Raw genomic sequence first — 27,842 nt, forward strand, 5'->3', positions numbered from 1 at the left:
CAGACATCCGTGTTACCAGCCTTGTCGCAGCCAACGCAAGAATAATCACCACTTCTGTCTAAACGACTGAGGAGAAGTGCTTGCAAAAGGTAAGACTGGTGACATTTTAATCTGCTTTGAGAGCAAAGACCCGAACCATATTATGTGGGATAGAGTATCTTAGGAGGCTCTGTAGACTTCTCTCTAGCAACCCTAAAATGTCCTACTATGCCTGTTTCACAAATCTTTAGTGTAGGAAGTAGAAAGATCAGTAAGATCCTAGTAACCTTCAACAGGCAATCAGGCCAGAAACACTTTTAATTGACCAGCTTCCAATTACAGTATCTGATATCAGTTTGGGTCAGGGCATTCATGTGCTTAAGTTGCCTCAGAACTTGAATTTCTGTGTATAGTCATTGCTGATGCCTGGACATTTGTGTGCGAGATGAAGTTGGGGAGATTTCTTACATGCTCTGGTCTTCAGAAGACTGGTTTTGTGATGTTAAAATGAGGAGACAACCAACAGCCGGAGCCATTTAGAAAGGCAGCTGTGAGATGCAGGTCTTTTTCACTTGAGAAATTTTCAAAAGTAAAGTTAGTGAATCTCACTGTGATTCCTCACAGCCACTAAATGGAACAATAGCTACAAATCGCAACCCCCAGCTCAGACAAGAACTCAGGACGTGCCCAGTACCTGTATTTCGAGAGGCGAAATCTAGATACTTCTAAGTGATGCTTAGATTGATTGTTTTCAAAGGGCAGGAAGAACATTGTGATCCTTAGGGTTCCCCCAAGTAAACTTGTCCTTGGTGTACAAAACATCAATATAGATAAATATAATATAAAATGCACCAACTAACAAAACTCGATATTGCAAAGATTTCTAATTCATGTCCCATAACTAATGATTGAGGTCTCATGGACTCAAAGTGATAGCCAAGCTTTGGTCCTGGGTTTCTGTGACCCCATAGTAGTTACTGGAGATCTGGTCACCACAGGAAACTAGATCAGAGCTTTCTCTTTCCATGACCTCCAAGAATCTCACCTGATTATGCCCTGGAGGGGAAAAGAAAGTCCCTTAGGACCACACTCACTTACCTAACAATGAAGGATGGGAATGAGCCAGAGAGCTCTAGATTCCCAAAGCACCTCCGGGGCTATTAGGCCTTGAATTTAAAAATAAAGACCAGATTTTTTTTTTTTTTTTTGAGGAAGATTAGCCCTGAGCTAACATCTGCTGGCAATCCTCCTCTTTTTGCTGAGGAAGATTGCCCTTGAGCTAACATCTGTGCCCATCTTTCTCTACTTTATACGTGGGATGTCTACCACAGCATGGCTTGACAAGCAGTGCGTAGGTCCACACCCGGGATCTGAACCGATGAACCCCAGACCACCAAAACGTGCGAACTTAACTGCCATGCCACTGGGCCAGGCTAAGACCAGAGTTTTTAATGAGTTAATTTAATAATCAGGTTAAGTGCCTCCTGGGGCCAGGCACTGTGCTTTGGAAAATACTATTGGGGCAGGGGAGGGTCAAGGTAGAAGAAGGATATTTGTCCACCAAATAGTCCTGCCCCTAAAGAACTACCATGGGAGATAAGAGGCATCAGATATATATGCAAATGATTTGGAAGAGAACTGAGCAAAAGCGGAGTCTTAGCTGTTGGCTGAGCAAAGTTTTGCTTTCTCAACCTCCACCGGAATCTGCACTATTTTGAAACTGTGGTTGAACTAGAGCAGAGGCTGAGCTGAAGTGTGATTTCCTGTCATATTTCCTGTGTGGGCCAGTTAAGAGTATTTAGCATTTAAATGACAGGATTGGGTACCTTTATAGCCACAGGGAAGGATTCAAAGTCCATGCCTTCACAGCTTCCATTGCCTTAGTGACCTCATCTTTGGTAATTAATGAGAGGCACAAACTGGAAAGGTCAAACTCTGCTGGTCTTTAGTTTCTTATGTCCTCAGGTCGACTTCTGACTGTCCAGAGGGCTTCAGACTCTGAAGCTGAGGCCTGTTCCTCTTCCTCACTCCCACCCCAAAACATACCAGTGGCTAGGAATTGTGCTAAGTGCTGGAGACACAAAGATAGCTGATGTGGTTATCAATCTCAACGTGTTTGTAGAGTCTAGTGTGGAGGACAGACACAGCAATGCACAAATATAAGACAAAGTGATCTTTTCTATAACAGAGGAAGAGTGAGCACAAAATGTTGGAGGAGTTTAGGAGTGTGCCAAAGACTCCCTGGGAGGGGAGGTGACTACTTGCGTTCATTTTCAAAGAGGTATGAGTTTGTTATGGAGCATGCAAGTAATGGCCTTCCAGACAGGGCACAGTATACGCAAAATCAAATGCGAACTTCCAGGCATGTTAGGAATGAGAGTAAGCAAATGAGACTGAAGTATAACAAGTCATGGTTGTAGGACCACAGGAAATGGAAATCCCTTTCTCCTACTTGGTTCTGGAACCCCAGCACCTGAAAGTGGATGGTGAGATCACTAACCCGGCAGGTCCTAGGCCTAACCTTGGGTGGGGCTACCCCTGAGAGGTCCACATGCCAGAATTGATGGGATGTGGCCTGAAATGAGGGTGAAGAGGCAGATTTCTTCCTCCTCAACCAAGATTTTCTCCTGGATTAGAGGGAAGGGTGTAGCTTTCTGTAAGATTACAGCCATTCGCCTTCAGCTCTGTTCCAGGAAATGCTGTGTTGATTTAGTTGCAGTGGTTTGGTTTGTGTTCCTACATTAGTCAGCCCACAGCACTTCCGGTACTCAGTGAGCATTCAATGTGCGAAAATCACCCTGGGCTTAGAGACTGGGCATTTGCCCTCAGGAAGCTCCAGGACCCAGCTACCACTGCAGGTGCAGAGCGCTGAAGCAAGTTAACACAGAGAAACCACACAGCTGTGTCAAGCGCGCTTCTGGGGTGGATGTAGGGGTGGAAGAGAAGAGGATTACAGCTAGAAGTAGGGCATTCAGTTTTGGAAGGTTGTCTGTAAGTAGGCTCTGGAAAATAGGAAGAAAATGCCTTTCCAAAGCCAGTGGGTGAGCACTTAGAGCAGAGGCTGTGGATCTTCGTGTTGGGATATAGAGGCAAGCCCTCTATTCTTGTCCCTTTTCACCAGCACACAATAGAGTTCCTACCCAAGCAGTAGCATTGATATATCATAGCTATGGCCAAGAATTGTTGTGAAAGAAAAGATCCCACAAGGATACATTTCTATAATCATTTAAAATAAGAGCAGTATATTCCAAGTGATAGAATGTTCTTCCGTAAAGGAAACTTAGAGAGAATTTAGGTTCAAATAAAGTGTCCAACTCATAGGGAGAGCCCAATAAATATTAGCTATTATTATAACATTCCAATCTGATTATTTTTCAGGTATGGTGACTTGTCCAAAGTCATAAAATTACTTAACTAGTTATTTAGAATGTTTTCTGATTCTCTATGGAATCTCTTTCTTCCGCACTAGGCTATTCTCCCTTTTCTTACAGACTTCTTATTAAATAGACTGTGTTCTATTTAAAGAAACTTCCAGCACATTTTAACATAAGCAAACATAAAAAGACAACTTAGTTATAAATCCAATTAATCTGAAATCAATATGCTAGCAAGTTATATATTTAATTTGTCAACTGCGTCTGACATTTCCTATTTTGGAAGAGCTAGATTGAGAAATAGGGGTGAGAAATGATTTTGATACTTCACATCTTTTAAAATTTGTTCAAGTAAATTTGAACTCATGGCTTAACATTGACTCTGTATCAGGAAAAACAGAGGCATTAAAGAGTTACCCGATGGTTTGTTCTAAAAATAGGTATTATAGAATCTCAGTATTTACACCATCAGAGACTTGAGTTGTAATAATTTTGAGATCAAAATCCTGTAGATCGTTTACTCATGTTCAATTCTTTTTTTCTACTTTTAATTTTGCTAAAAATTCAGACTTACAGAAAAGTTGCAGAAAGAGTACCAAGAATTTCTGAACCCCCTTCACCCAGATTTCCCAAATATTAACATTTTACCACATTCTCTTTATCCTTCCCTGGCTTTCTCCTTTGAGAGTAATTGCTGATGTGATATCCTTTCCCCTGAGTACTTTAGGGTGTATTTTATACAAACAAAAACATTCTCTCACATTACCATGTTACAATGATCAAAATCAGGAATTAGCACTGATATAATACTATTAACAATCTATAGATTTTATTCAGATTCCATAAACTGCCCCATTAATATTCTTTATAGCAAAAGGAAATCTCTGATCATACATTGCTTTTAATTGTCATGTTTCTTTAGTCTCCTTTTGTCTGGGACAGTTCCTGAGTCTTTCTTTGTGTTTCATGACATTGGTATTTTTAAAGAGTATAGGCAAGTTACTTTTTAAAATGTTCTTTATTTGTGTTTGTGTTTGTCTGATGTTTTCTTATGACTAGATTCAGGTTATTCAAACTTTTGATACCACAGAAGTGGCTTTCATTATGTCACACAGAGCCTTACTCACACTGAGCATAGCTTGCTTGCACGCACCATGGACAGGCCTCTCTGACAGGGACCCTCCACTGCCAAGTTCCACATATCTTTAGGGTAAGGACAAAGAACCCCTAGTTTACTGACTCTGCAATAGTAATAACTGTTTCATGTAACTGTTCCTGATTTAGAGAGCGGCCTTGTTATAAAAGTTCCTGTCCCAGGTCAGCTACCAGTAGCATCTATAATTTTTCTGTTGAACTATTATCTTTCTACGCTTCCAAAGGGAAGGAAATGAGCCTCCAAGATCATCTGGATTTGTCTTTCCTCGTTTTTTCTCTCTTTGCTTCTTTCTTCTTTCTCTCTTATACAAATCATTAATTTCTCTCCCACAAAAGGAGCCTTGAAATGAAAGAATTTTCACCAGACCACAATTTCAAGGAGGAATAAGATGACAGACACATCCCTTTGACGAAGTGATGGAGAGATGACAGGAAACTAATGCTTATAAGTTGATGGTTTGGTTTTGTTTTATTTTACTATCACCTCTTCCCCCACAATTGCTCCCTCAAAGAGACATGCATACATAACCCTGTCCCTTCTCAGCCACCGCTCACAGAGTTTCAAACTGAAAGAGAGGAGTCCTCCTGGAGACTCATCACATTGCGACAAGTGAGTTGAGTTGGGAAGTGAGAGGCACAAAACTGGGGCCTGGGACAGTGGAAGGGGCCTGGGCTTTGGTGGCTGAAAGATATGGGCCTATGCCCCGTCTTTGCTGATTATTAGCTGCGTGATCTTATGCCAGTTATGCAGGCAGTCTGAGTCATATTTCTTGTTTGCAAAGAAATTGACACCTAAGTTGCAGGGCTGATATGAGGATTACAAATAAGATATGTTTCTATGAAGAACTTGGCACTTCGCAGGGTTCGGCAAACTCTATCATCTATCTAAATTTATTTTGGTGTGAGGGCCTTAATTTGAGGGCTTTCTTGGAGAACAGTTTCTTTCCTGTTTAGAAAAAAATTGTTATTAATCAAGGCCCTAACATTCTTCACTGATGAACCAAAGACTTCCACAGGCTCTGTGTAGGAGGGGATAGGAACCCAATGACTATCTTTATGAATGCCGTGCTCTTCTATGTAAATTGGTAAATAGATCTGTATATAGAGGAACCTATGTGGAGAAATGTCTGGAAGATATTCACCAAAAATGTTAATGGTGGTCATCTCTGGGAGGTGGGGTTTCAGAAGATTTTATGCTTTCTCCTCTGTACTTTCTTTATTTTTTTACAAAGGGTACACAAAACTATTTTTAAGAGGTATTTACAAAAAGTCAAACAAGCAAAGGATTATTAAAGGCCTTTTGGCACCTGATGTATTTTATTCCTGAAACTCTAGCAGGAACCTCAGGATCGCCCTTAGGAATGGACTGATAGGAAAGCTCTGAACTTGACCTTTTAGTCAGTACAGTAGCTCCCCTTTATCCAGGATTTTGCTTTCCACAGTTTCAGTTGCACATGGTCAACCACAATCTGAAAATATTAGATGGAAAATTCCAGAAATAAACAATTCATAAGTTTTAAATTGTGCATCGTTCTAAGGAGCGTGATAAAGTTGTGCACAGTCCTGCTCCCTCCCACCCATGATGTAAATCATCCCTCTGTCCAGCGTATCCGTGTGGTATACACTACCTGCCCACTAGTCACTTAGTAGCTGTCTTGGTGATCAGATCAACTTTCACTTGTGTTCAAGTAATCCTTATTTTACGTAATAATGGCCCCAAGGTGCAAGAGTAGTGATGCTAGCAATTTGTATGTGCCAAAGAGAAGTCATAAAGTGCTTCCTTTAACTGAAAAGGTGAGAGTTCTTGAGTTAATAAGCAAAGAAAAAACTTGTATGCTGAGGTTCTTTTATTACAGTATATTGTTATAATTTTTCTATTTTATTACTGTTTATTGTTGTTAATCTCCTACTTATAGACTTTGTATTTGTAACTTATAAATTAAACTTTATCATAGGTATGTATGTATGTACAGGGAAAAACATAGTATATTCAGAGTTTGATACTATTGTGGTTTCAGGCATCCACCAGTTAGAGAGGTTAAATAAGTTGCCCAAGGCCGTACTTCTGGTAGGTAGCACTGGCCAGCATTCAAAACTAGACCTGTCTGATTTCATTACTAGTATTTATCAATCTTTGTTCCATGGAACACTATGTTCTCTGAGCTGTTAAGTAATTTTTCAATATAAGAACACGTTTGTAGTTATTTAAGTAGATTTTTCTCTTAGAGACCCATAATGTATATTAGCATCTAACAAGTTTCTCAGAAGTCATACATTAAAAAAGCTGTTTATTGTTTTATATTTTATTTTTATTTAATCCCATTTATTTCCAAAGTTATTTGACTGTGGATTCCTCTCACTCTCTATTGTTTTGTTTGTTTGCTTGGTTTTTTTGAGGAACAGTTATTAATATCTTATAAATATAACAGTCTGTGTAACACAAAAGCTGGCTTGCTATGGCTCCAGATTGGTCTCCAAGATTGAATCAGATGAGGCTGGAGATCAAGAATTGATAGTTTCTTGAAGCTTCTGTCCAAATTTAGCCCCTTTAAACTTGATTAAATTCAAGACCAGATTAGATGGTGCTGCACATGTGGGTCAAAGAAAAGAGAGGGATTGAACTAGAGATCCACAAGAATCTATCAGTCCAAGCTTTTTGCTTGGAGGAAGCTAAAGGGTGAACTTCATCCCTGGCCTCCACAGTGGGCTGTGGGAGGTAGCCACAGCTAACTGCAGTTCATCACAGAGGTTCCTGGAAGCTGATGTCAGGGACTTTCTTCACAGAGTCATGAGTCACTGGGCTGGAAGTTGCAGACTTTAGCTTCTTCTAGACTCCGGGGTTGGAAGGGGTGGAGTTCAAGAACTGGCCAGTCATAGTGAAGAAAGGGAAAGAGAGACAGAGTGGCATTCTCTCTGGGTTTATATGAAAACTGGGCCCATCATTGCAGGAGGTAAAAGCAGTGACAATCTTCACCAAATGGGCAGCTTTTCTCCTTCAATTTAGTGTGAGTCTGAGTAAGTGGAAAATCAGGGAAGGAGAAAATAGAGGTTCTCCTTCCTGTTTGCGAAGAGAAGAATCAGGAGGCTATTCCCAGTTTTGTAGGCACCTCATTAGTTGGTGTTCTGTGGACAGTTAGATGACAAGGGCCTGAAGCAGCTGTCACAGGATCCAAGGATGTTGGGGCTGAGGTGACTCTAGGAGGCATCTGGCCCAATCTTCTTCTGTCTAAGTTATCTGCCCATGTCCAAAGATTAGTTTATTGGCAGAATGAATCTCAAGCCCAAGGCTCCTGGCTCAGCAGCGTCGTGTTCATTCCACTACATGGGATTATTTAAGAGTTAATGAGCAGACATCCAGTCATTTGTTCAAAATTACATTTTTTTTTTAGTGTAATCAAGTACTGTGCTAGGTCTCAAGGATTCAAAGACGAGTGAAGTAGCTCCTACTCATGTCTGATTTGGAAATATTGATTCTTTGTCCATGGCTTGTCTTTTCATTAATAGTGTCTTTTGAAGAGCTGAAGTTTTTGATTTTGAAGACATTCAATTTATCAATTCTTTTATGGATTGTGCTTGTCGTGTCTTAATCTGAGAATTCTTTGCTAAACCAAGATGGTAAATATTTTCTCCTAATAGCTTTAGGTTTAACATTTAGGTCTATGATCCATTTTTTAGTTGTTTTTTGATATGGTGAGAGATACAGATCCAAGTTAATTTTTATTTTTGCATATTGATATCTAATTGTTTCATAGTCATTTTGAAATGAATATCCTTTCTCTGTTGTATTGACTTTACATCTTTGTTGAAAGTCAGTTGTCCATATATGTCTGGTCTCTATTCTGTTCCATTGATCTATTTGTTTGTCTTATTGCCAGTGCTATGCTATCTTTGTTGTTGTAGGTTTATAGAAAGTAATGAAATCAGGTAGTGGTTGTGCTCCAACTTTGTTCTTTGTTAAATTTGCTTTTGCTATTCTAAGACCTTTGCATTCCCAAGTGAATTTTAAAATCAGTTTGTTAATGTCTACAAAGAAGTCTGCTGTGATATTGATTGGGATTACAATGAATCTACATGCAAATTTTGGAAGAATTGACATCTAAATAGTATTGTCTCCCAGGCCATATACACGGTATATCTCTCCATTTATTTACATCTTTTTAACTTTCTCTCAGCCACGTTTTTTGTTTGCTTGTGTTTGTTTCAGTTTCAGTATATGGGCCTTTCACATCTTTTATCAGATTTACTCCTAAGTATTTCATATATTAATGCCATTGTAAATGTATTTAAAAATTGATTTCTGATTATTTGTTGCTAAAGTATAAAAATACTATTGATTTTTATATGTTGAATCATATCCAGCAATCTTGCTACATTCACTTATTAGTTTATTAATAGATTTTTTTTGGGTAGATTTCTGTAGAATTTCTACAAAAACAATCATGTCAACTGTGAATAATGCCAGTTTTACTTTTCCCTTTCCAATTTGAGTGGCATTCTTTTCATGCTGTATTCCACTGCCTAGAAACTCCAGTACAAAAGCTAAATAGAATTGGTAAGAGTGGACAGCCTTGTCTTCTTCCTAATACAGGGGAAAGACATTTAGTCTTCTACCATTAAGTATGATGTTAGTTCTAGCTTTTTCATAGATGCTCTTTATAAGGTTAAGTGCCCTTCTGTTACTATTTTGCTGAGAGTTTTTATCAGAAATAGATGTTGAATTTTGTCAAATGAGTTTTCTGCATCTATTGAGATGATCATTTTTTTCTTTTTTAATTTGTTGGTATAGTTAATTAAATTGATTTTTCGAATGTTAAAATAACCTTGCATTCATGGAATTAACCTCTGTTAGTCAAAATTTCTTATCCTTTTTCTATATTAGTAGATTTTATTTATTAAAATTTTGTTTATAATTGTTATATTATATTCGTGAGGTATATTGGTCTATGTTATACATCCAGTAATGTCTTTCTACATTTTTAGTATCTGATGATTCTGGCATTAAAGGATGAGTTGGGAAGTTTACATTCCTTTTCTATTTTCTGGAAGAGTTTGAATATATTTGGTGATGGCTCTTCCTTACACGTTTAGCAGAAATCATCAATAAGGCATCTGAGCCAGGTATTTTCTCTATGGGAAGCTTTTTATTTATTTTTAAAATTTATCTATTTTTCAGTTTTATTGAGACATAATTGACAAACAACATTGTATTAGTTTAAGGTATACAACGTAACAATTTTTTTTTTTTTAAAGATTTTATTTTTTCCCTTTTTCTCCCCAAAGCCCCCCGGTACATAGCTGTATATTCTTTGCTGTGGGTCCTTCTAGTTGTGGCACGTGGGACGCCGCCTCAGCGTGGTTTGATGAGCGGTGTCATGTCCGCGCCCAGGATTCGAACCAACGAAACACTGGGCCGCCTGCAGCGGAGCGCGCGAACTCAACCGCTCGGCCACGGGGCCAGACCCGACAATGTACCGATTTTTGTCAATTATATCTCAATAAAACTGGAAAAAATAAATTTTATACATTTCAAAATAATTACCACAGTGACTTTAGTTAACATTCATCAGCTCATAGTTAAAAAATATTTTTCTTATGATAAGAACGTTTAAGATTTATTCTCTTAGCAACTTTCAAATATACAACACAATATTGTTACCTATAGTCACGGTATTATCACTGTAGCTCACATCTCCAGAACTTATTTATCTTACAGCTGGAAGCTTGTACATTTTGACCACCTTCACTCATTTCCCCCAGCCCTGCCTGTGGCAGCCACCAATCTGTTCTCTGTTTCTGAGCTTGCTATTTTTAGATTCCACGTAAAAGTGAGATCATACAGTATTTGTCTTTCTCTGTCTGACTTATTTTACTTAGCATGGTGCCCTCAGGTCCATCCATGTTATTGCAACGGGGAGGAGTTCCTTCTGTCTCATGGCTGAATAGTATTCCTTCATATATATGTCACATCTTCTTTATCCATTCATCTGTCACCAGACACTTAGGTTGTTTCCATGTCTTGGCTATTGTAAATAATGCCACAGCGAACATGGGGGCTCAGGTATCTTTTTGAGATAGTGTTTTCATTTCCTTCAGATAGTTAGTTGAGGCCTTTCTCTTTTTTTCTTGGTAAGTCTAGATAAACGTGTCTATTTTGTTCATCTTTTTAAAAACTCAGATCTTATTTTCATTAATCTTTTCTATTGTCTTTTTCATTTCTATTTCATTTATTTCCACTCTAATTTTTATTTCCTTCCTGCCACTTGCTTTGGGCTTAGTTTGTTCTTTTTTGTCTAAGTACTTGAGGTGTAAACTTAGGTTGTTTGAGATACTCATCTTTCTTTTTTTTGAGGAAGAGTAGCCCTGAGCTAACATCTGCTGCCAATCCTCCTCTTTTTGCTGAGGAAGACTGGCCCTGAGCCAACATCTGTGCCCATCTTCCTCTACTTTCTGTGTGGGATGCCCGCCACAGCATGGCTTGCCAAGCGGTGACATGTCCACACCTGTGGTCTGAACTGGTGAACCCCGGGCTGCTGAAGTGGAATGTGCGCACTTAACTGCTGTGCCACAGGGCCGGCCCATACTCATCTTTTCTTAATGTAGGTCTTTATTGCTAGGAAGTTCCCTCTTAGAACTGCTTTTGCTGGATCCCCAAAATTTTGGTATATTTCCATTGTTATTTGTCTCAAGATATTTTTAGATTTCTCCTCTGACCCATTTGTTGTCCAGGAGCATGTTGTTTAATCTCCAAATATTTTTTGAATTTTCCAGTTTTCTTCTTGTAATTGATTTCTAGTTTCATACTCGTGTGGCCGGAAAAGATGCTTGATATGATTTCAATCTTCTTAAATTTATTAAGACTTGTTTTGTGGTCTGACATATATCGTCTCCTGGAGAATGGTTCATGTGCACCTGAGAAGAATGGGTATTGTGCTGCTCTTAGAAGAAATGTTCTGTACTTGTCTGTTAAGTCCATCTGGTCTAACATGTAATTTATAGCCAATAGTTCCTTGTTGATTTTCTGTCTTGATGATCTATACATTTTGAAAGTAATGTGTTGAAGTCCCCTATAATATTATTGTACTTCTATTGCTCCTTTCAGGTCTGTTAATATATGCTTTGTATATTTAGGTGCTCCTATGTTGGGCACATAAATATGTAGAAATGTTATATCCTCCTGTTGACCCCTATGTCATTGTATAGTGACTTCTTTGTCTCTTATTACAGTCTTTGGCTCATTGTCTATTTTGTTTGATATAAATATAGTTACTCCTGATTTCTTTAGGTTTCCATTTAAATGGAATATCTTTTTCCATCCCTGTACTTTCAGTCTGGGTGTGTCCTTAAAGCTGAAGCGAGTCTCTTCTAGGCAGCATATTGTTGGGTCTTGTTTTTTATCCATTCAGCCTTTCTATGTCATATAGTTGGAGAATTTTATGGGAACTTTTTTAAATTCCAAATTCAATTTCTTACTTGATATAATACTATTCAGATTATTTCTTCTTGAGTGAGCTTTGGTAATTTGCATCTTTCAAGGAATTTATTTCATCAAAGTTGTTGAATTTATTGGCAAGAGGTTGTTATCATATTCACTTATTATCATTTTGATATCTGTAGAATCTAGTGTTGTTAGTTGTCATTTCTAATGCTGGTAATTTTTGTCCTCTCTATTTTTTAAATTGATTTTCTGGGTAGAGGTTTATTAATTTTACTCATCTGCCAAAAGAATCAACTTTTGATTTCATTGATTTTCTTGATTGTTTTTCTGATCTTTATTTGTTGATTTCACATTTCTTTCTTCTATGTATTTTGGGTCTAATTTGCCGTTCTTTTTCTAGTTTCTCAAGACGGAAGATGAAGTCATTTATTTGAGACCATTCTTCTCTCTAATATCAATATTTTGTGTTATACTGGACGTTAGGATTTCAATATGTGAATTTGGTGGGGCCACAAACATTCAGACGATAGCAGTTTTCCTTTGCCTCTTTTTTTTCTGGCTTTTTAAAAAAATTTATTTATCTAGTACTTTTATGATTTTTATCTCCTTTGCTGGCTTATTAGTTATAATTCTTTGTTTTGTTATTTTAGTGATTTCTTTGTGGTGTATAGCATACATCTTTAACTCATTACAGTCTATCTTAAAGTGATATTACCATTTCACATATAAGAACCTTTCAATAGTACACTTCCATTTCTCCCTTTGCAGCCTTATGTTATTGTTATCAGAAATTTTACTTTTGCATTTTTTTATTAACCACACATAACATTGCTATTATTCTTGCCTGAACAGTCCAGGATATTTTAAAGATATTTAAATAACAAGAAAAATCTTATATAATTATCCATGTAGTTACTAATTCTAGTGCTCTTCCTTTCTTTGTGTAGTCCTATATTTCCATGTGACCTCATTTTTCTTCTACCTGGAAGATTTCCTTTAATATTTCTTATAGTATCAATCTACTGAGGAATTCTTTCAGCTTTTGTATGTCTGAAAGTATTTTTTTCTTACTTTTTGAAATATATATTTACAGGGTGTAGAATTCTAGGTTGACCACATTTTTTCTTTTAGTATTTTAACTATGTTGCTCTACTGTCTTATGGCTTGCCTCTTTCCCAATGAGAAGTCTGTTCTTATCCTTATATTTGTTTTTGTGTACCTAAGATTTTTTTTTTCTTTAGCTGTTTTAAGATTTTATTTTTATCTCTGATTTTGAGTAATTTGATTATAAACTGTCTTGATGTAGTTTTCTTCATTTTTCTTGTGCTCGTTCATTGAGCTTCTTTGATCTGTGGGTATATTTTTTAAATCAAATATAGGAGTTTCTCAGTGATTGTTTCTTCAAATATTTTTCTCTTCACCCTATCTCTCCTCTCTTTTGAGACTTCAATCATGTACATGTTAAACCACTTGAAATTCTCAACTCCTGATGCTCTTCTCATTAAAAAAATTTTTGTTTTCTGTCTGTGTTCCTTTTGAGATAGTTTCTCTTGCTGTCTTCAAGTTCATTAACCTTTTCTTCTGCAATGTCCAATCTTCCATTAATCAATCCAAGTTTGATTTATCTTTTTAAAATATTTTCCATGTCTCTACTTACTTTTTTAAATATCTGGTTTAATGTCTTAAACCACTAGTCTAACATCTAGGTAAGTTTTAATTGATGAACATATCTCAAGGTTATGGGTTATACTTTTCTATTTCTTGCATGCCTGATATTTTGAGTGAATCCAGACATTGCAAATTTTACCTTGTTGAGGGCTGGATATTTTTATATTCCTACAAATATTATTAAGCTTTGTTCTGGGGTGAATTTAAGTTACTTGGAAAGTGTTTGATACTTTTGGGCCTTGCTTTTAAGATTTGTTAGGTGGATCTGGAGCAGCTTTCATTCTAGAGCTATTTATTCCCCACTAACTGAAGCAAGACCCTTCTCGTGTACTCTACTCTGTGAATCTTGAGGTTTTCTATTCTGGCTGGTGGGAACAGCACTAATCCCAGCTCTGTGTGAGCGCCAAGCACTGTTCATATGCTACTTAGTTTTGGATAATTTCTTTACATGCATGTGTTAATCAGTATTCAACTGAATCCTTGATGGACACCGTGGTAAGCTAAATAATGAACTCCAAAATATGTTCATGTACGTTATAGGGAAAGGAAACTTTTATGGGGGATTAAATTAAAGATTTTGAGCTGAGGAGATTATCTCATTATCTGAGCAGGCCCTGTTTAATCATATGGGTTCTTATGAGAAAGAGGCAAGAGGTCAGAGTGGGAAGTAGCAGATGTGTTTGACTAAAGCAAGAGATTGGAGTGTTGCAAGGAAGGGGTCAAGGTATGCAAATGAGTTCCAGAAGCTGACAAAGACAAGGAAACAGATTCTCTCCCTGAACCCTTCAGACAGACTTCAGCCTTGCCAACACCTTGAATTTGGACTTCCAACCTTCAGAACTATCAGAGAATAAATTTATATTGTTTTGAGCCACTAAGTTTGTGGTAATTTGTTATAGACGCAATAGGAAAATAATATAGGCATCATCTGTAGATGTTCTGTCTCCTCAACTCAGAGAATCTGCCAGGCTCCTCCTCTCTGCCCCATGGTCTGGAAACTATGTCAGCACAATAAGCTGGGGCAATCATAGGGCTCACACCCTTTATTTCCATCTCTCAGGGATAACTGTCTCTTGTTGTCTGATGTTCAGTGTCTTGCAAGCCATCGTTTTATAATTTTTACATTTTTTGGTTGTTTTAGGTAAAAGGATAAATCTGATCCCTGTCAATCCATCTTGCCCAGAGACACATATCCCAAATATGTGACTTTGTATTTTCACATTTAAAAAACTAAAAGGAAAAAGGTGAAATTAATTTTAATAATATATTTTAGTAACCACATTATACACAAAATATTATTTCAACATGTAATCAATATAAAAATTAATATGCTCTTTTTCATTATAAGTGTATATTTTATACTTATAGCACATCTTAATTCAGACTAGCCAGATTTCAAGTGTTCAGTAGCCAACCAGAGCTCTAAGTTATGGAGAATCATGATAATCAATGTTTAGTTGCTCAAAGGAAGGGCACTCATTTGAATATGTTAATTTAAATGTCACCTCCTTGATTAACCCAGCTGAAAAATCTCTGAATTTCCATGGCATTTGGTACTGTCTTTGAGACTTGACATATTCATTTTTTATTACTTGATACAGCCTGTACAAAGGGCTACAGTAAGGATTCTCAAGAATTTGGAGATGAGAACTGTAAATGTCACATCCTAAGAGTTAAATTAATTTTTAAAATTCTAGACAAAATGAGTAAGATTATTTATCCATGGATGTGTCTTAGTCTTGAGATACTTGGTCAACATATAGAGGCCTGGGAAACACTCAAATCCATCATCCATTCCTGACAAACAAGAGTGGTCCTTTAAGAGTAACTAATCATGGGTTACATTTACTGAGTACTAATCATATGCCAGTCTTTGCCATAGATCATTTGATCTTTACATCTACTCTTGAGGTGTAAGTATTACCCCCATTTTTTTTTTTTGAGGAACATTAGCCCTGAGCTAACATCTGCTGCCAATTCTCTTTTTGCTGAGGAAGACTGGCCCTGAGCTAACATCTGTGCCCAACTTCCTTTAGTTTATATGTGGGATGCCTGCCACGGCATGGCTTGCCAAGTGGCGCATAGGTCTGCACCCAGGATCTGAACTGGCGAACCCCTGGCCACTGAAGTGGAATGTGTGAACTTAACCACTGTGCCACAGGGCCAGCCCTACCCCTGTTTTACATAGGAATAAATTGTGACTAGAAATGTTAAGTAGATTTCTAAATCTCACACAGCTATCTAGTGGCATACGTGAGAGGTGAATTCAAGTTTGACCTCAAAGCCTATGTAGTAAATCATCATATGCTTTTTTATCTCACAAGTATACCCAAATTTATTTATAATATAATTAATTTTATTTTAACTGGTTGAAGTAATGAAGAATTAAGAATAATGCTGAGAGTCAAGACAAGAAGGAAAAGGGGAAAGAGAAGGACAAAGTAAAGGAAAAGGAAAACAATTTGAGATAGATAGAAGTATTTGGTCTTTTCAACAGAGAGAATTATTGTATTGTGGAACAAAAGTAGCTCATCAGGCTTATCTACAGCCTTGTTGAACTATCCCTCGACCATCTGATTTCTGGGTACCTTGACATTGCAAAGATGGTATGATGGATTGTACAAGCAATCTATGCACTAGAAAGGCATAGTTCTAGTGGACAAAAAAACAATAAATTGACATTATGCTCTATCTATCAGTTTCACATGCAGCTTTTAAATATGTGTCACTCTGTAGGACCTTGTTATTTCTGAGAGAAAATTCAAAATTGTGTATCTGTATCTCTAGAATTGGGGACAAGACTTGACATTGATGTATTGATGTCCTCACCAAGAAAACGTAATTCTATTTTTTTTAAAAGTCAAGCTTTCATTGCTATCTCTTTTCATTTCCCCATTGAATATTTGTTGGTCAGTTTTTTTTTTTTTTGAGGAAGATTAGCCCTGAGCTAACATCGGCCGCCAATCCTCCTCTTTTTTTGCTGAGGAAGACTGGCCCTGAGCTAACGTCCATACCTATCTTCCTCTACTTTACATGTGGGATGCCTCCACAGCATGGCTTGATGAGCCGTGTGTAGGTCCACACCTGGCATCTGAACTGGTGAGCCACAGGCCTCTGAAGCAGAATGTGTGAACTTAACCACTGCATCACTCGGCCAGCCCCTGTTGGCCAGTTTTATCTCTGCTGTAAGATTGACATCCTCTGAAGGATAGCTACAGCTTAGTCATGGTTGCATTCCCCCACAGCATCTAGAAACATAAATGTTTCTTTGGTAAAAGAATGAACGAGGCATAGATATGTCCCTCCCACTTTCATGTGGAGAGGGCTATAGACCAAATGTAGTATGTATATACATCTCAGGGAATTTAAGGAACTGGTTAATCAAGTCACTGGCCTTCTCCATAGTTGATTGACCAGCCTATCTCTGACCCCAGGGCTGCCTCCTTGAGTAAGTGCCCAGGAACTGGTCCCTGAACATTGGCCTGGTATGTGTCACTGTGATTCACCCTCCTCTGAAAGTGTCTCTAATCCTTTCTTCTGCAGTGCTTAATTCAATGTCAAGCATTTTGGGCTTGCTGAATTAAAGCAAAAGCAAGTGTCCAAAATGATCCAATAGTTACCTCAGTTGGGAGACTAAGATAATAGGGAGTTTGGGCAAACTTTCCAGAGGAGAGTCACAGCTCAAATCCAAGGTGATGCTGGAGATCCTTGAACCCTGAACATTGGTGCCTTTGATCTCTTGTGCCACCTTGCAGAGCCAGGTCACTTACTTCCTCTCTTCTTCCTTTTACTTTTTAGGGTAAAACTGTCCCAACATGGGCATGAGTAGCTTGAAACTGCTGAAGTATGTCCTGTTTTTCTTCAACTTGCTCTTTTGGGTAAGTGTGTCTCTTCTGAGCATGGCTGCACCCACCTCCTCCCCAGCTACACTCTACTTCTCTCTCCTCTACTGAAGAGCCTGGTATGGAGTGCAACCCATGCATACCTGGGTCATGTGCAGCATACTCAACCTAAGAACAGGGAAATAACTTCCTCCCCTCTTGCCATCCTGCCACAGTAGAAGCCTGTAAAATTGAAAGGTACCAGTGCAGTTACTTATGGGGATGCTGTTTCTCTCTCTGGGGACTTTAGCCTACTACTGCTCACTGCTTACACCCAAGGGTGAAAAACTGAGACTCTACATGCTGTGTATTGAGTGCCTCTTTTTTTCTAGCTTTTCCTTTTTCCCCTCTGGGCCACTTGGAAGAATAGCTGATTGAAAAGGAAGTCACCCCTTCTGGGGAGATTTCACTGTACCACATTCAGCAATTGAATTTCAGATATAGGATGGGATGGTATTCATGTGCCTATGAGAAAATTCTTAAAAGTTTGGCTTCTCTAGTTTTTTGCCTACCAAGATGAATTTCCTCAACCATGGCACCCCATCCACGTGGTTGTAGTTTCCACAGGGAAGACCATGTGTAACCAGTTCAGGGAACAAGGAGTAGGGTATCTGAAGCATGAAGATACTGTGTTACTCCCAGGAGTGAGATTCCCCTGGTATCTGATATGTGAAGGAGGTGCATGAACAGGATATCACAGGGTGAAGCTGGGATCACCTCTTTTCTAGGTTCATAGGGAAAGCTGGATAAAGATTGTTCATGAGAACCTTGATAGAGCCAGTGGAAAAAGATGATTCTGACCTCAAGCAAGTGAAAATATGAAAAGATATTGAAGAACCATGTTTTATCTCAGAAATTTGTGGGATTCTTCCTTTCAGTTCTGTGGCTGCTGCATTCTGGGCTTTGGTATCTACCTCCTGATCCACAACAACTTCGGGGTGCTTTTCCATAATCTCCCCTCCCTCACACTGGGCAATGCGCTCGTCATCGTGGGCTCCATTATCATGGTGGTTGCATTCCTCGGCTGCATGGGCTCCATCAAGGAGAACAAGTGCCTGCTTATGTCGGTGAGTTCCTAGCAGCTGATGTGGTGCCCTAAGTTGGGGGACATGCTGCCTTAATTCTCATGGAAGATATTTCTTGGCAGCTCACCTACAGGCACAGGGAAATCACAGGTTAGTTCCCAGACTAATGGCAAAAGGTGGAAGATAATAGACATGGGCGAAAGGTTTTAATCAGTCAAAATTAGTGTTGGGTAAAAAGGTGAAGGAGAGGGAACAAGTAAAAACGTGTTTTCTGTTGTATATGATTAACATAAAGAGAGTAAGCATCTAAAGTTGGAGATAAATATGAGTTAGGACCATAATTACAGCACCTTTTCTCCCTACGTGTAGAGGACTCCTCTCAATCTCCGCCATCACCTGTTCTCCAGTCCAAACTAGCCCTGATCTTGCAGAAAGGACTAGGCCCCAGACTCTAAAGACACGTAGTCTAGTTTACTGGTCTTTTGCTCAGCTGTTTCAACAAAGCCAATGCCAAAATTGCTTCATTGATTCAACAAATGGTATTGCTTATGCATTACACCCATGGAGCTCGATAGGCACAGTGGGAAAGAGGGAACAAAGTTAGATGACAGCTGATCTACCCTCTAGAGTCTTGGAGTCTAGTGGAAAGAAAATAGCAAATATTCCTCACAAAACAAGAGAAGGCTCATGAAGGCCTGAACAGGCCGGATCAGGAACCTTTGCTTAGGTGCAGAGACAGGCCTGGATTCTCCCAGGATGGAGTGGGAGTTGGGGAAGAACTGGGATCAGTACTGTGAGCATGTCTTTGCTTTGCCCCAGTTCTTTGTCCTGCTGCTGATTATCCTCCTTGCTGAGGTGACCTTGGCCATCCTGCTCTTCGTGTATGAACAAAAGGTAAGTTATAAAGAATACAACTCATTGTTGTATTGCTGACAGTGGAAAAGAAGTAGCACAAAATAAGTCCTATAATAGACATAGAAGCAAAGGGGAGGGATGGAGGAAAGAGAGATTAATTGTAATTGGGGAGAAAAAAACAGTCATGAAGGAGATTGCATTTGAGTGGTGCTTTGAAGGAATGAATGGGAAGAACAGTAAAACAACTTTATCTTCCTCCTGCTTACTTTTTTCCATGTGTTAGGCAGTAGAGAACATCTGCCTCAGTGCCTAAGAGAGCTCATGCTTTGATGGTCCCTTTTCCTCCTTTGTAAAACCAAAATTCTGGAAGGACAACAGACCACTGTGTACTTATTCCTTCAATGCCATCTCAGCCTCAGCACTTCTTCCTGTATATAAACTCCCTCTCTTCACTTCCTCAGCCCTGAGGAGACCATTTGGAGGGAGTAGCAAATGGAACCACTAGCCTTTCCCAGAAATTCCTTGTTCCTTGAACTCACCTCCTTTTTTTAATGTCTCCTCTGCTGGAATGTGCCCCACCCAGCTGAGTAATTATGTGGCTGAAGGCCTGAATGACAGCATCCGGCGATACAACTCAGACAACAGCACCAAGGCAGCGTGGGACTCCATCCAGTCATTTGTGAGTATAGATGGAATCCTCCTCAGCTCAGCCCAGGCTTAATTTTCCAACTTCAGTCTCTAGGGGCTAGAGGGGATTTCTTTTCCTTAAAGTTTCAGAATCTAAGGTCCACAGCCCCTAGGTCCAGAATAATGCTTGGCTCTCACAAACAGGGAAGCATAGGAATCAGTCTGATTGGTACAATGTTATCTACATTCTCTCTTTCTTCCTTCACCAACTCAGATAGGCTCATTGTTTAAACCCTACTAAGATGTAAGGAAGACCCAAACAAGTCATACTGGATTAGTTTAGTATTTTCCAAAATTTTTCTTAAAATGGAAATTGTACAATACAGCAAATCTCTTGAACTCCTGAGAAGCCCAAATCATGCTTGTTAGCTAGCCCACCAGTCCCCCATTCCTCATGCCCTTTCCCCACCCACAAACATATATATTATCTCTTCATTCCTGCCTTTGTGTGTTGGGGGATAAAGAAGAGTCAGGGAGCCAGTCTGGCACTGGCATAGTCTGTGTCTCAGATAATACCACTGTGACCACATGGAGCCACCTGTGGCCCTGCCATATCTGCTTAGTATGGAGTAGAAAAATAGCACAGGAACTAGAGCCTAGAGACAAGGATTGGAGGGCCTTGCGAAAGTTGCTTAGCCTCTTTAGATCTACAATTCTTTCTTTTTCTTTCTTTTCAATTCACTTTAGAAGCCTTTTTATCATAGACTTTTCAGATATATACAAAATTAAAGAGAATAGCAGCAAAATGAATCTCCAGGTACATATCACCCACCTTCAACAGTCAGCATTTTGCCAGTGTCATTTCAGCTAATCCCTATGCTTTTTTTTCTAGAATATATTAAAGCAAATATTAGACATTTTATCATTTTACCTATTAAATATAAAGATAATAATTTATTTTTTTTAGAAAAAATACTTTATTTTTTTACAGCAATTTTAGGTTTACAATAGAACAAAGAGAGAGGTACAGAGAATTCCCATATACCCTTTGCCTCCACTCATGCATAGGTTCCCCCGTTATCAGTGTCACTCACCAGATACATTTTTTTTTCGGTACATTTTTTTTCTTTTACCAAGGATGAAGCTACATTGACACATAAGTATCATCCAAAGTCCATAGTTTACATTAGGGTTCACTCTTGGTGTTGTACATTCTATGCAACTGAACAAATACAAATGTATAATGACATAAATCTTTCATTATAATATCGTACAGAGTATTTTCACTACCCTAAAAATCCTCTGTGCTCTGCCCATTCATCTCTCCTGCTACTCTCATCCCTGACAACCACTGATCCTTTTATTGTCTCCATAGTTTTGCCTTTTCCAGAATGTCATATAGTTGGAATCACACAGTATGTAGCCTTTTCAAATTGCCTTCTTTCACTTAATAATATGCATTTAAGGTTCTTCTATGTCTTTTTATGGCTTGAAGAGCTCATTTCTTTTTAGTGTCAATTAATATTCCATTGTCTGGATGTACCACAGTTCATTTATCCATTCACCTGCTGAAGGACAGCTTGGTTGCTTCCAAGTGTTGGCAATTATGAAGAAAGCTCTGTAAACATCCATGTACAGTTTTTTGTGAGGGGCATAAGCTTTCAACTGCTTTGGAAATATACCAAGCAGCATAACTGCTGGGTCATATGGTGAGAGTATGTTTAGTTTTTTAAGAAAATGCCAAACTGTCTGCCAAAGTGGCTGTACCATTTCTCATTCCCACCAGCAATGTATAAGAGTTCCTATTGCTCCACATCCTCACCAGCATTTAGTGTCAGTATTCCAGATTTTGCCCATTCTAATAGGTATATAGTGGCATCTATCTCATTGTTGTTTTAATTTGTGATTCCCTGATGACATATGATGTGGAGTACCTTTTCACATGCTTATTTGCCATCTCTAAATCCTCTTTGGTGAGGTGTCTGTTAAGGTGTGGCTCAATTTTTGATCAGGTTGTTTGTTTTCTTATTGTTGAGTTTTACGAGGTCTTTGTATATTTTGGGTAACAATCCTTTATCAGATGTGTCTTTTGCAAATTTTTTCTTCCAGTCTGTGGCTTGTCTTCTAATTCTCTTGATACTGTCTTTTGCAGAGCAGAAGTTTTTAATTTAAATGAAATCCAGTATATCAATTATTTATTTCATGGATCATGCCTTTGGTGTTGTTTCTAAAAAGGTATCACTGTAACCAAGGTTTTCTCCTATATTATCTTCTACGACTTTTACAGTTTTGTGTTTTACATTTAGGTCTATGATCCATTTTGAGTTACTTTTTGGGACGGATGCAAGGTCTCTGTCTAGATTCAGTATTTTGCATGTGGATGTCCAGTTGTTCCAGCAGCATTTGTGGAAAAGACTATATTTTCTCCATTGTATTGCCTTTGCACTTTTGTCAAGGATCAGTTGACTATGTCTATGTGGTTTTATTTCTGAGCTCTCTATTCTGTTCCATTGATCTATTTATCTATTCTTTCACCAATACCATACTGTCCTGATTACTGTAGCTTTATAGTAAGTCTTGAAGTTGGGTAGCATCAGTCATCCAACTTTGTTCTTCTCCTTCAATATTGTGTTGGTTATTCTGGGTCTTTTGCCTCTCCATATAAACTTTAGAATCATTTGGTTGATATCCATAAAATAACTTGCTGGGATTTTGATTGGGATGCATTGAATCTGTATTCAATAGATCAAGTTGGGAAGAACTGACATCTTGACAATATTGAATCTTCCTATCCATGAACATGGACTACCTCTCCATTTACTTAGTTCTTTTTTGATTTTTGCTTATCAAAGTTTTGTAGTTTTCCTCATATAGATCTTATACATATTTTGTTAGACTTATACCTAAGTATTTCATTTTGGAGATACTAATGTAAATGGCATTGTGTTTTTAATTTCAAATTCCACTTATTCATTATTGGAATATAGGAAACCAACTGACTTTTGTATATTAACCTTGTATCCTGCAACTTTGCTATAATCACTTATTAGTTCCAGGAGGTTTTTTTGGTCAATTCTTTAGAATTTTCTTCATAGATGATCATGTCTTCTATGAACAAAAACAGTTTTATGTCTTCCTTCCCAATCTGTATACCTTTTATTTCTTTTTCTTGCCTTATTGCATTAGCAAGAACTTCAATTCTATAAATTCAGTGCTATAAATTTCTCTCTCAGTGCTGCTTTTGCTGCATCCCCCAAATTTTTACAAGTTGTGTTTTCATTTTCATTTACTTCAAAGGATTTTTAATTTCTCTTGAGATTTCTTCTTTGGTCATGTGTTATTTAGAAGTGTGTTTTTTAATATTCATGTAAAATAACTTCTTTTTAATACACATAAAATTTTACAGTGATTCCTTAATGACACTAATAAATGATCTATATTCAAATTTCCCTAACTACTTCAAGAAGTTAGTTTTAATTGGTTTCTTCAAATCAAGATCCAAACAAGGTCTACATGTTACATTTGGATGATGTGTCTCTCTAAATCTTTTTTAATCTATAACAGTATCCCTCTTTGTTCATGCTATTTATTTGTGGAAAGAAATTATGTTGTTTGTCCTATAGAATCCCCCATTTTCTGGATCAGGCTAGTTGTTTCCTCAAGGTATTTAGTGTCAGGGAGTCTTTATCTCCCATATTTGTGAATATGGAGACTTGATGCATGTTCCATCTGTGGTGAGACTAACATAGCTCATATTTCCTATTGCATCATGTAAGCAGGCACATAATGTCTGATTGCCCTACTTCCTATGATCTTAAGACTGGTTGATGGGTCTAGGTATAGTCAGCCTGATCCCTCCATTATAAAGTCCCATGTGTGCCTAATTTTTGATCTGTAAAATGTGAATAAATTAAGCATGCCTTCTCTACTTCAAGGAGTCTTATGTGAATGAAATGGTATAATGGGTTTTAAAGTACTTTTTTTCCTAAAAAGCCACAGTAGTCAGGCCAATTCTGGATTTTCTGCTATAGAGTCAGATCTGAAGGGCCCACCTATTCTCCAAGGCCCACAGTTTTCTTTCTGTTGACTTTCTAACCATCACATTTTTTTGTTTGTTTTTTAGCTGCAATGTTGTGGTGTAAATAATGCGAGTGATTGGGGCAAAGCCCACCCCTCATCTTGCCCTCCATATCCAGAAGTTCAGGTAATTTTTTGGGCAACTTTTCTGTTATCGGCCTCATTGGTTAAACTTTTAGTTGCCTTAGGAACTCCAGTCATATAGGACTTAGTCCTCCCAACCAGAAACAGAGAATCTTGAACAAAATAGAGACCAGGGAGACAACCCAGGTACCTAGACAAATCAGAAAATAAGGAATAAGCTCATTTTAGACTAGAGACACCATTAAGAATCTTGCTACCCTAAACTATTTCATTATAGAGGAAAAGTTTGTGTGATAGTGGCAGAGGATTATGTCTAGATTTTTCTTCAGCAAGACATAGGTCTCCTTATGGTTGAAAGTGAAATTTGTAATGTTGAGGTAGGAAAGCTTCTCTCTCTACCTGTCTTTCTGCTCTCTTACCTTGGAGATGGCAGCATCCAGCCCCTTAATGAAATGAATCATAAATGAAAGAGCAAGGAGTTGGGGGAGAAAGTTGGTGGAACTTCTGAAACAATCTGCCTGCTTAATTTGGACCTCCAGACTGGGCCCAGAGAAGAAGCCAAAATTATCTTCTAGACCAAGTCCCTAAGATCCTGTTACCCATGTTTTCCACTCTTGGGATTGTTTGGAAATCTCCAAAATTTTTTAGGTCTGTGAAGAAATACTGGGACATCCACCAACCAGCAACTGTCCTGGAGATTAGTAGGGCCATGAAAGTTTTCCTTGTTAAAGCAAAATTGAAATGCAATCAATGCTGGGATTGCACAGCCTGTATTCCCATTTGTTAATCCCAAGTCAGTGGTGAATGTTCGAAAAACATAAGGACATCTGTTGCTGACATGCCTCTTGGGAGCTAGTTTAACTCAGTGTGTAAGGATCTAGGACTTCTACATTAGGTGCCACTGTAATGATAACACCAGAAAAGTCTCTAGTTTAATATTCTCTACTTTAGGTTTGTTTCTTCATCCATATAAAGAAAATAAAAATATAATACCTGGCCTAAGTATCTTGGCATAAGGCAAAACACAAACTATCTTCCCAAATAAGCCTTCTGATAAAGTTGAATAATAGTAGTCTCATTTGTACTTGTAATTTTTTCTAGGGTTGCTATGCAAAAGCAGAACAGTGGTTTCACTCCAATTTCCTGTATATTGGAATCATCACTATCTGCGTGTGTGTGGTAGAGGTAAGAATTTAACCACAGGCTATTGTGAAAATAAACAAGTTAAGTAATGTAAGGTTTTAGAACAGTACCAAGGACATAGTATGTGTTCAGTGAATATGAGCTCCCCCAGTCAAATGATGTTATTACCAATTTAAGGCATATAAAAAATATGCTGTAAGATCTATCTGGTCAACTTATCCCGAAGAGATATGAGTAATTCATAGTCAAATTAAAAGCCACCAAATAGATCCCTACTTTGGTCCTTCATTCACTGGTCTGGAAAAGCTTGTGATGGATAAAACATTCCACTTGAAAAATTGGCCTTTTATGCTAAGCAGAAGTTGATGATGTCAATTATTAATCAATTTCTTCCTTGTTTCTCTGCTTAGTTTGAAAAGTCAAGGGTGAATTGGGGATAGTTTTGTGTTTTTTTATTATGCTATATTTCTACCACTTTTATACCCAAATGTTTTGGGTATATTGCACATTAGTAAGACTTAATCAAGAAGCTCAGAGATAAATGATTTTTCTTTACATAGAAACTAAGGAGGCTTAGGGCATGGGTAGAGATGACTCATTGCATGAAATGTTGACTTGTGCAGAACTTGACTATACCTGCAGCAGAGCTTCTGTGACTTCTTCAGCAGACAAAAAAATGTCCCAACACTTTATAATCTACTGTCTTGCCAATGCCACCCAACTTATCTCCCTGATGCCATTCTAAAGCTAAAGGAAAGAACTCCTGAGGAGGAACTGGAAGTGAGGGCAGGAAGGGTGGTTTCACTGTGATGGACACTTTCTTTTTCTTTGAGGCTCATCCCAGGGCTTGTGGGAGAGATGGGTCCTCTTACATTGGACCTCACATTTTCCCAACTTTTTTCTCAGGTGTTGGGGATGTCCTTTGCGCTGACGCTGAACTGCCAGATTGATAAAACCAGCCAGGTCCTAGGGCTGTGACCTGCCGCTGCCTTGTCCTGGAGAGACTTGTTTCATCTCTGGAAATCTCAAACCACTTACCATGTGAAACCCTAAACGACTACCTTTTGGACTGGCATCTTTGTTCCCCTCCTATCTCTTCCTTGTATTGGCTCCTGTCTCATAAAACCAGAGAAGAGGGTGCTGGCAGTCATTTCCCACCTCAGGCAGCAAGCCAGTCATTCACTCACTCATGTCAGCAGCCATGTCTCTCAAGGTGTCGACACTGACACCTGAACATTTTTCAAATGTGAGAGGCTAAGAGAACCTGTGGCACTAATGGCTCCAGGTCAAAGGATGGGTCTGGGACTTGAATTTCTGCATTTTCCCATTGTCAAACAAATCTCTAGCCTCTAAATCATGCACAGTCCACTCTCCAAAGTCAACCAAGAAACCAGTTGAAGGGAGCTCTGGGGCCAGACTCACCAGATCATTGTCACAACCCTCTGTTTCCTTTTGACTAGAGGCCTTGGTCACAGTATGACAGAGCACTTTTTCTTCAAAGGGCAAGGTTTCATTTCAATTTCCTTATTAAAGGACTTTATTGATTCATTCTAAGTCTTTTCAGAAGAAATGATCCAGAGATTTGTATCCTGACTCCAGCCAATCTCTCAGCCTTTGATTTACATAACTATGGAGGAACTCAGCAGGACCAGTATCTATGGTGGTTTAGTTGACAATCACATTCAAAAGAGTTCTAGTGTTATTTCTCTATCACACAAAGTTTTATTAATGTACTATTTTAAATATTCAATAAATAAAATAGCTATGATCTCAATCACTATATTCTCATTTCTACATCTCAAACACATTTTCCATGACTCAGTCTGATTGCCCTGCCAGCAAGCCAAGTATGTTAGTTTGCTATTTCTGCATAACAATTTACTCCAAAACTTAGTGTCTGAGAAGAACATACATTTATTATCTCACAGTTTTTGTAGGTCATGAATCCGGAAGCAGCTTAGCTGGGTTCTGGTTAATAGTCTCTCACACGACTACAATCAAGATGTCAGCCAGAGCTGCAGTCATCTCAAGGCTCGATTGGAAGAGGACCCACTTTCAAGCTCTCTCACATGGCTTTTGGTAGGCCTCAGTTCTTTGCTATGTGTGCCTTTCCACAGGGCTGCCTTATGCCATGGCAGCTGGTTTGTCCCATAGTAAGAAATCTAATAGCATAAAATAAAGTACACCAAACAAGCCACAGTCCTTTTATAACCTAACTCAGAAGTGATATCTCATTAGTTCTTCCATATTCTATTCCTTAGAAGTGAGTCAAAAAGTTCAGCCCACACTCAAGGGGAGGAGATTACACAAGGTGTGGATAATACGGGGTGGAGATTATTGGGGGCTGTCATTGAAGTGGCCACCCACACCATGTTTGTTGGGTCAGGAGAAGCTAAATTGAATTATCTATATGCTAAATTAAATTGTCTATATGATAACCATGTTTTGTAAAGCAAGATTTCTGTTTCTGATAAGATAGCAGACACTATTACTAGATTAAACTTCCCACTATAAACAACAAATGTGCTAGATAAAAGCT

At 38.3% G+C, this 27,842-nt stretch overlaps 1 protein-coding gene across 1 annotated transcript; it reads left to right on the forward strand.

Annotated features, from left to right (window-relative positions):
• CD53 (CD53 molecule) lies at positions 1-27,077 on the forward strand. The gene is made up of 8 exons (XM_046645097.1): positions 1-89; positions 17,410-17,489; positions 18,371-18,559; positions 19,337-19,411; positions 19,956-20,051; positions 24,123-24,203; positions 25,262-25,345; positions 26,210-27,077. Exons 2-8 carry the CDS (start codon positions 17,427-17,429, stop codon positions 26,279-26,281), a joined length of 660 nt encoding a protein of 219 aa, XP_046501053.1. The 5' UTR covers positions 1-89; positions 17,410-17,426; the 3' UTR covers positions 26,282-27,077.
• The last annotated feature ends 765 nt before the right edge of the window (positions 27,078-27,842 follow it).

The sequence above is a fragment of the Equus quagga genome, chromosome 18 (assembly GCF_021613505.1).
Source record: "Equus quagga isolate Etosha38 chromosome 18, UCLA_HA_Equagga_1.0, whole genome shotgun sequence".
Lineage (NCBI taxonomy): Eukaryota > Metazoa > Chordata > Mammalia > Perissodactyla > Equidae > Equus > Equus quagga.

Coding starts and splice junctions, on each gene's coding strand:
- CD53 (XM_046645097.1), top strand. CDS start 17,427: ATGGGCATGAGTAGCTTGAAACTGCTGAAGTATGTCCTGTTTTTCTTC. Junction 17,490..18,370: donor TCTTCAACTTGCTCTTTTGG/GTAAGTGTGTCT, acceptor TCTTCCTTTCAG/TTCTGTGGCTGCTGCATTCT. Junction 18,560..19,336: donor ACAAGTGCCTGCTTATGTCG/GTGAGTTCCTAG, acceptor GCTTTGCCCCAG/TTCTTTGTCCTGCTGCTGAT.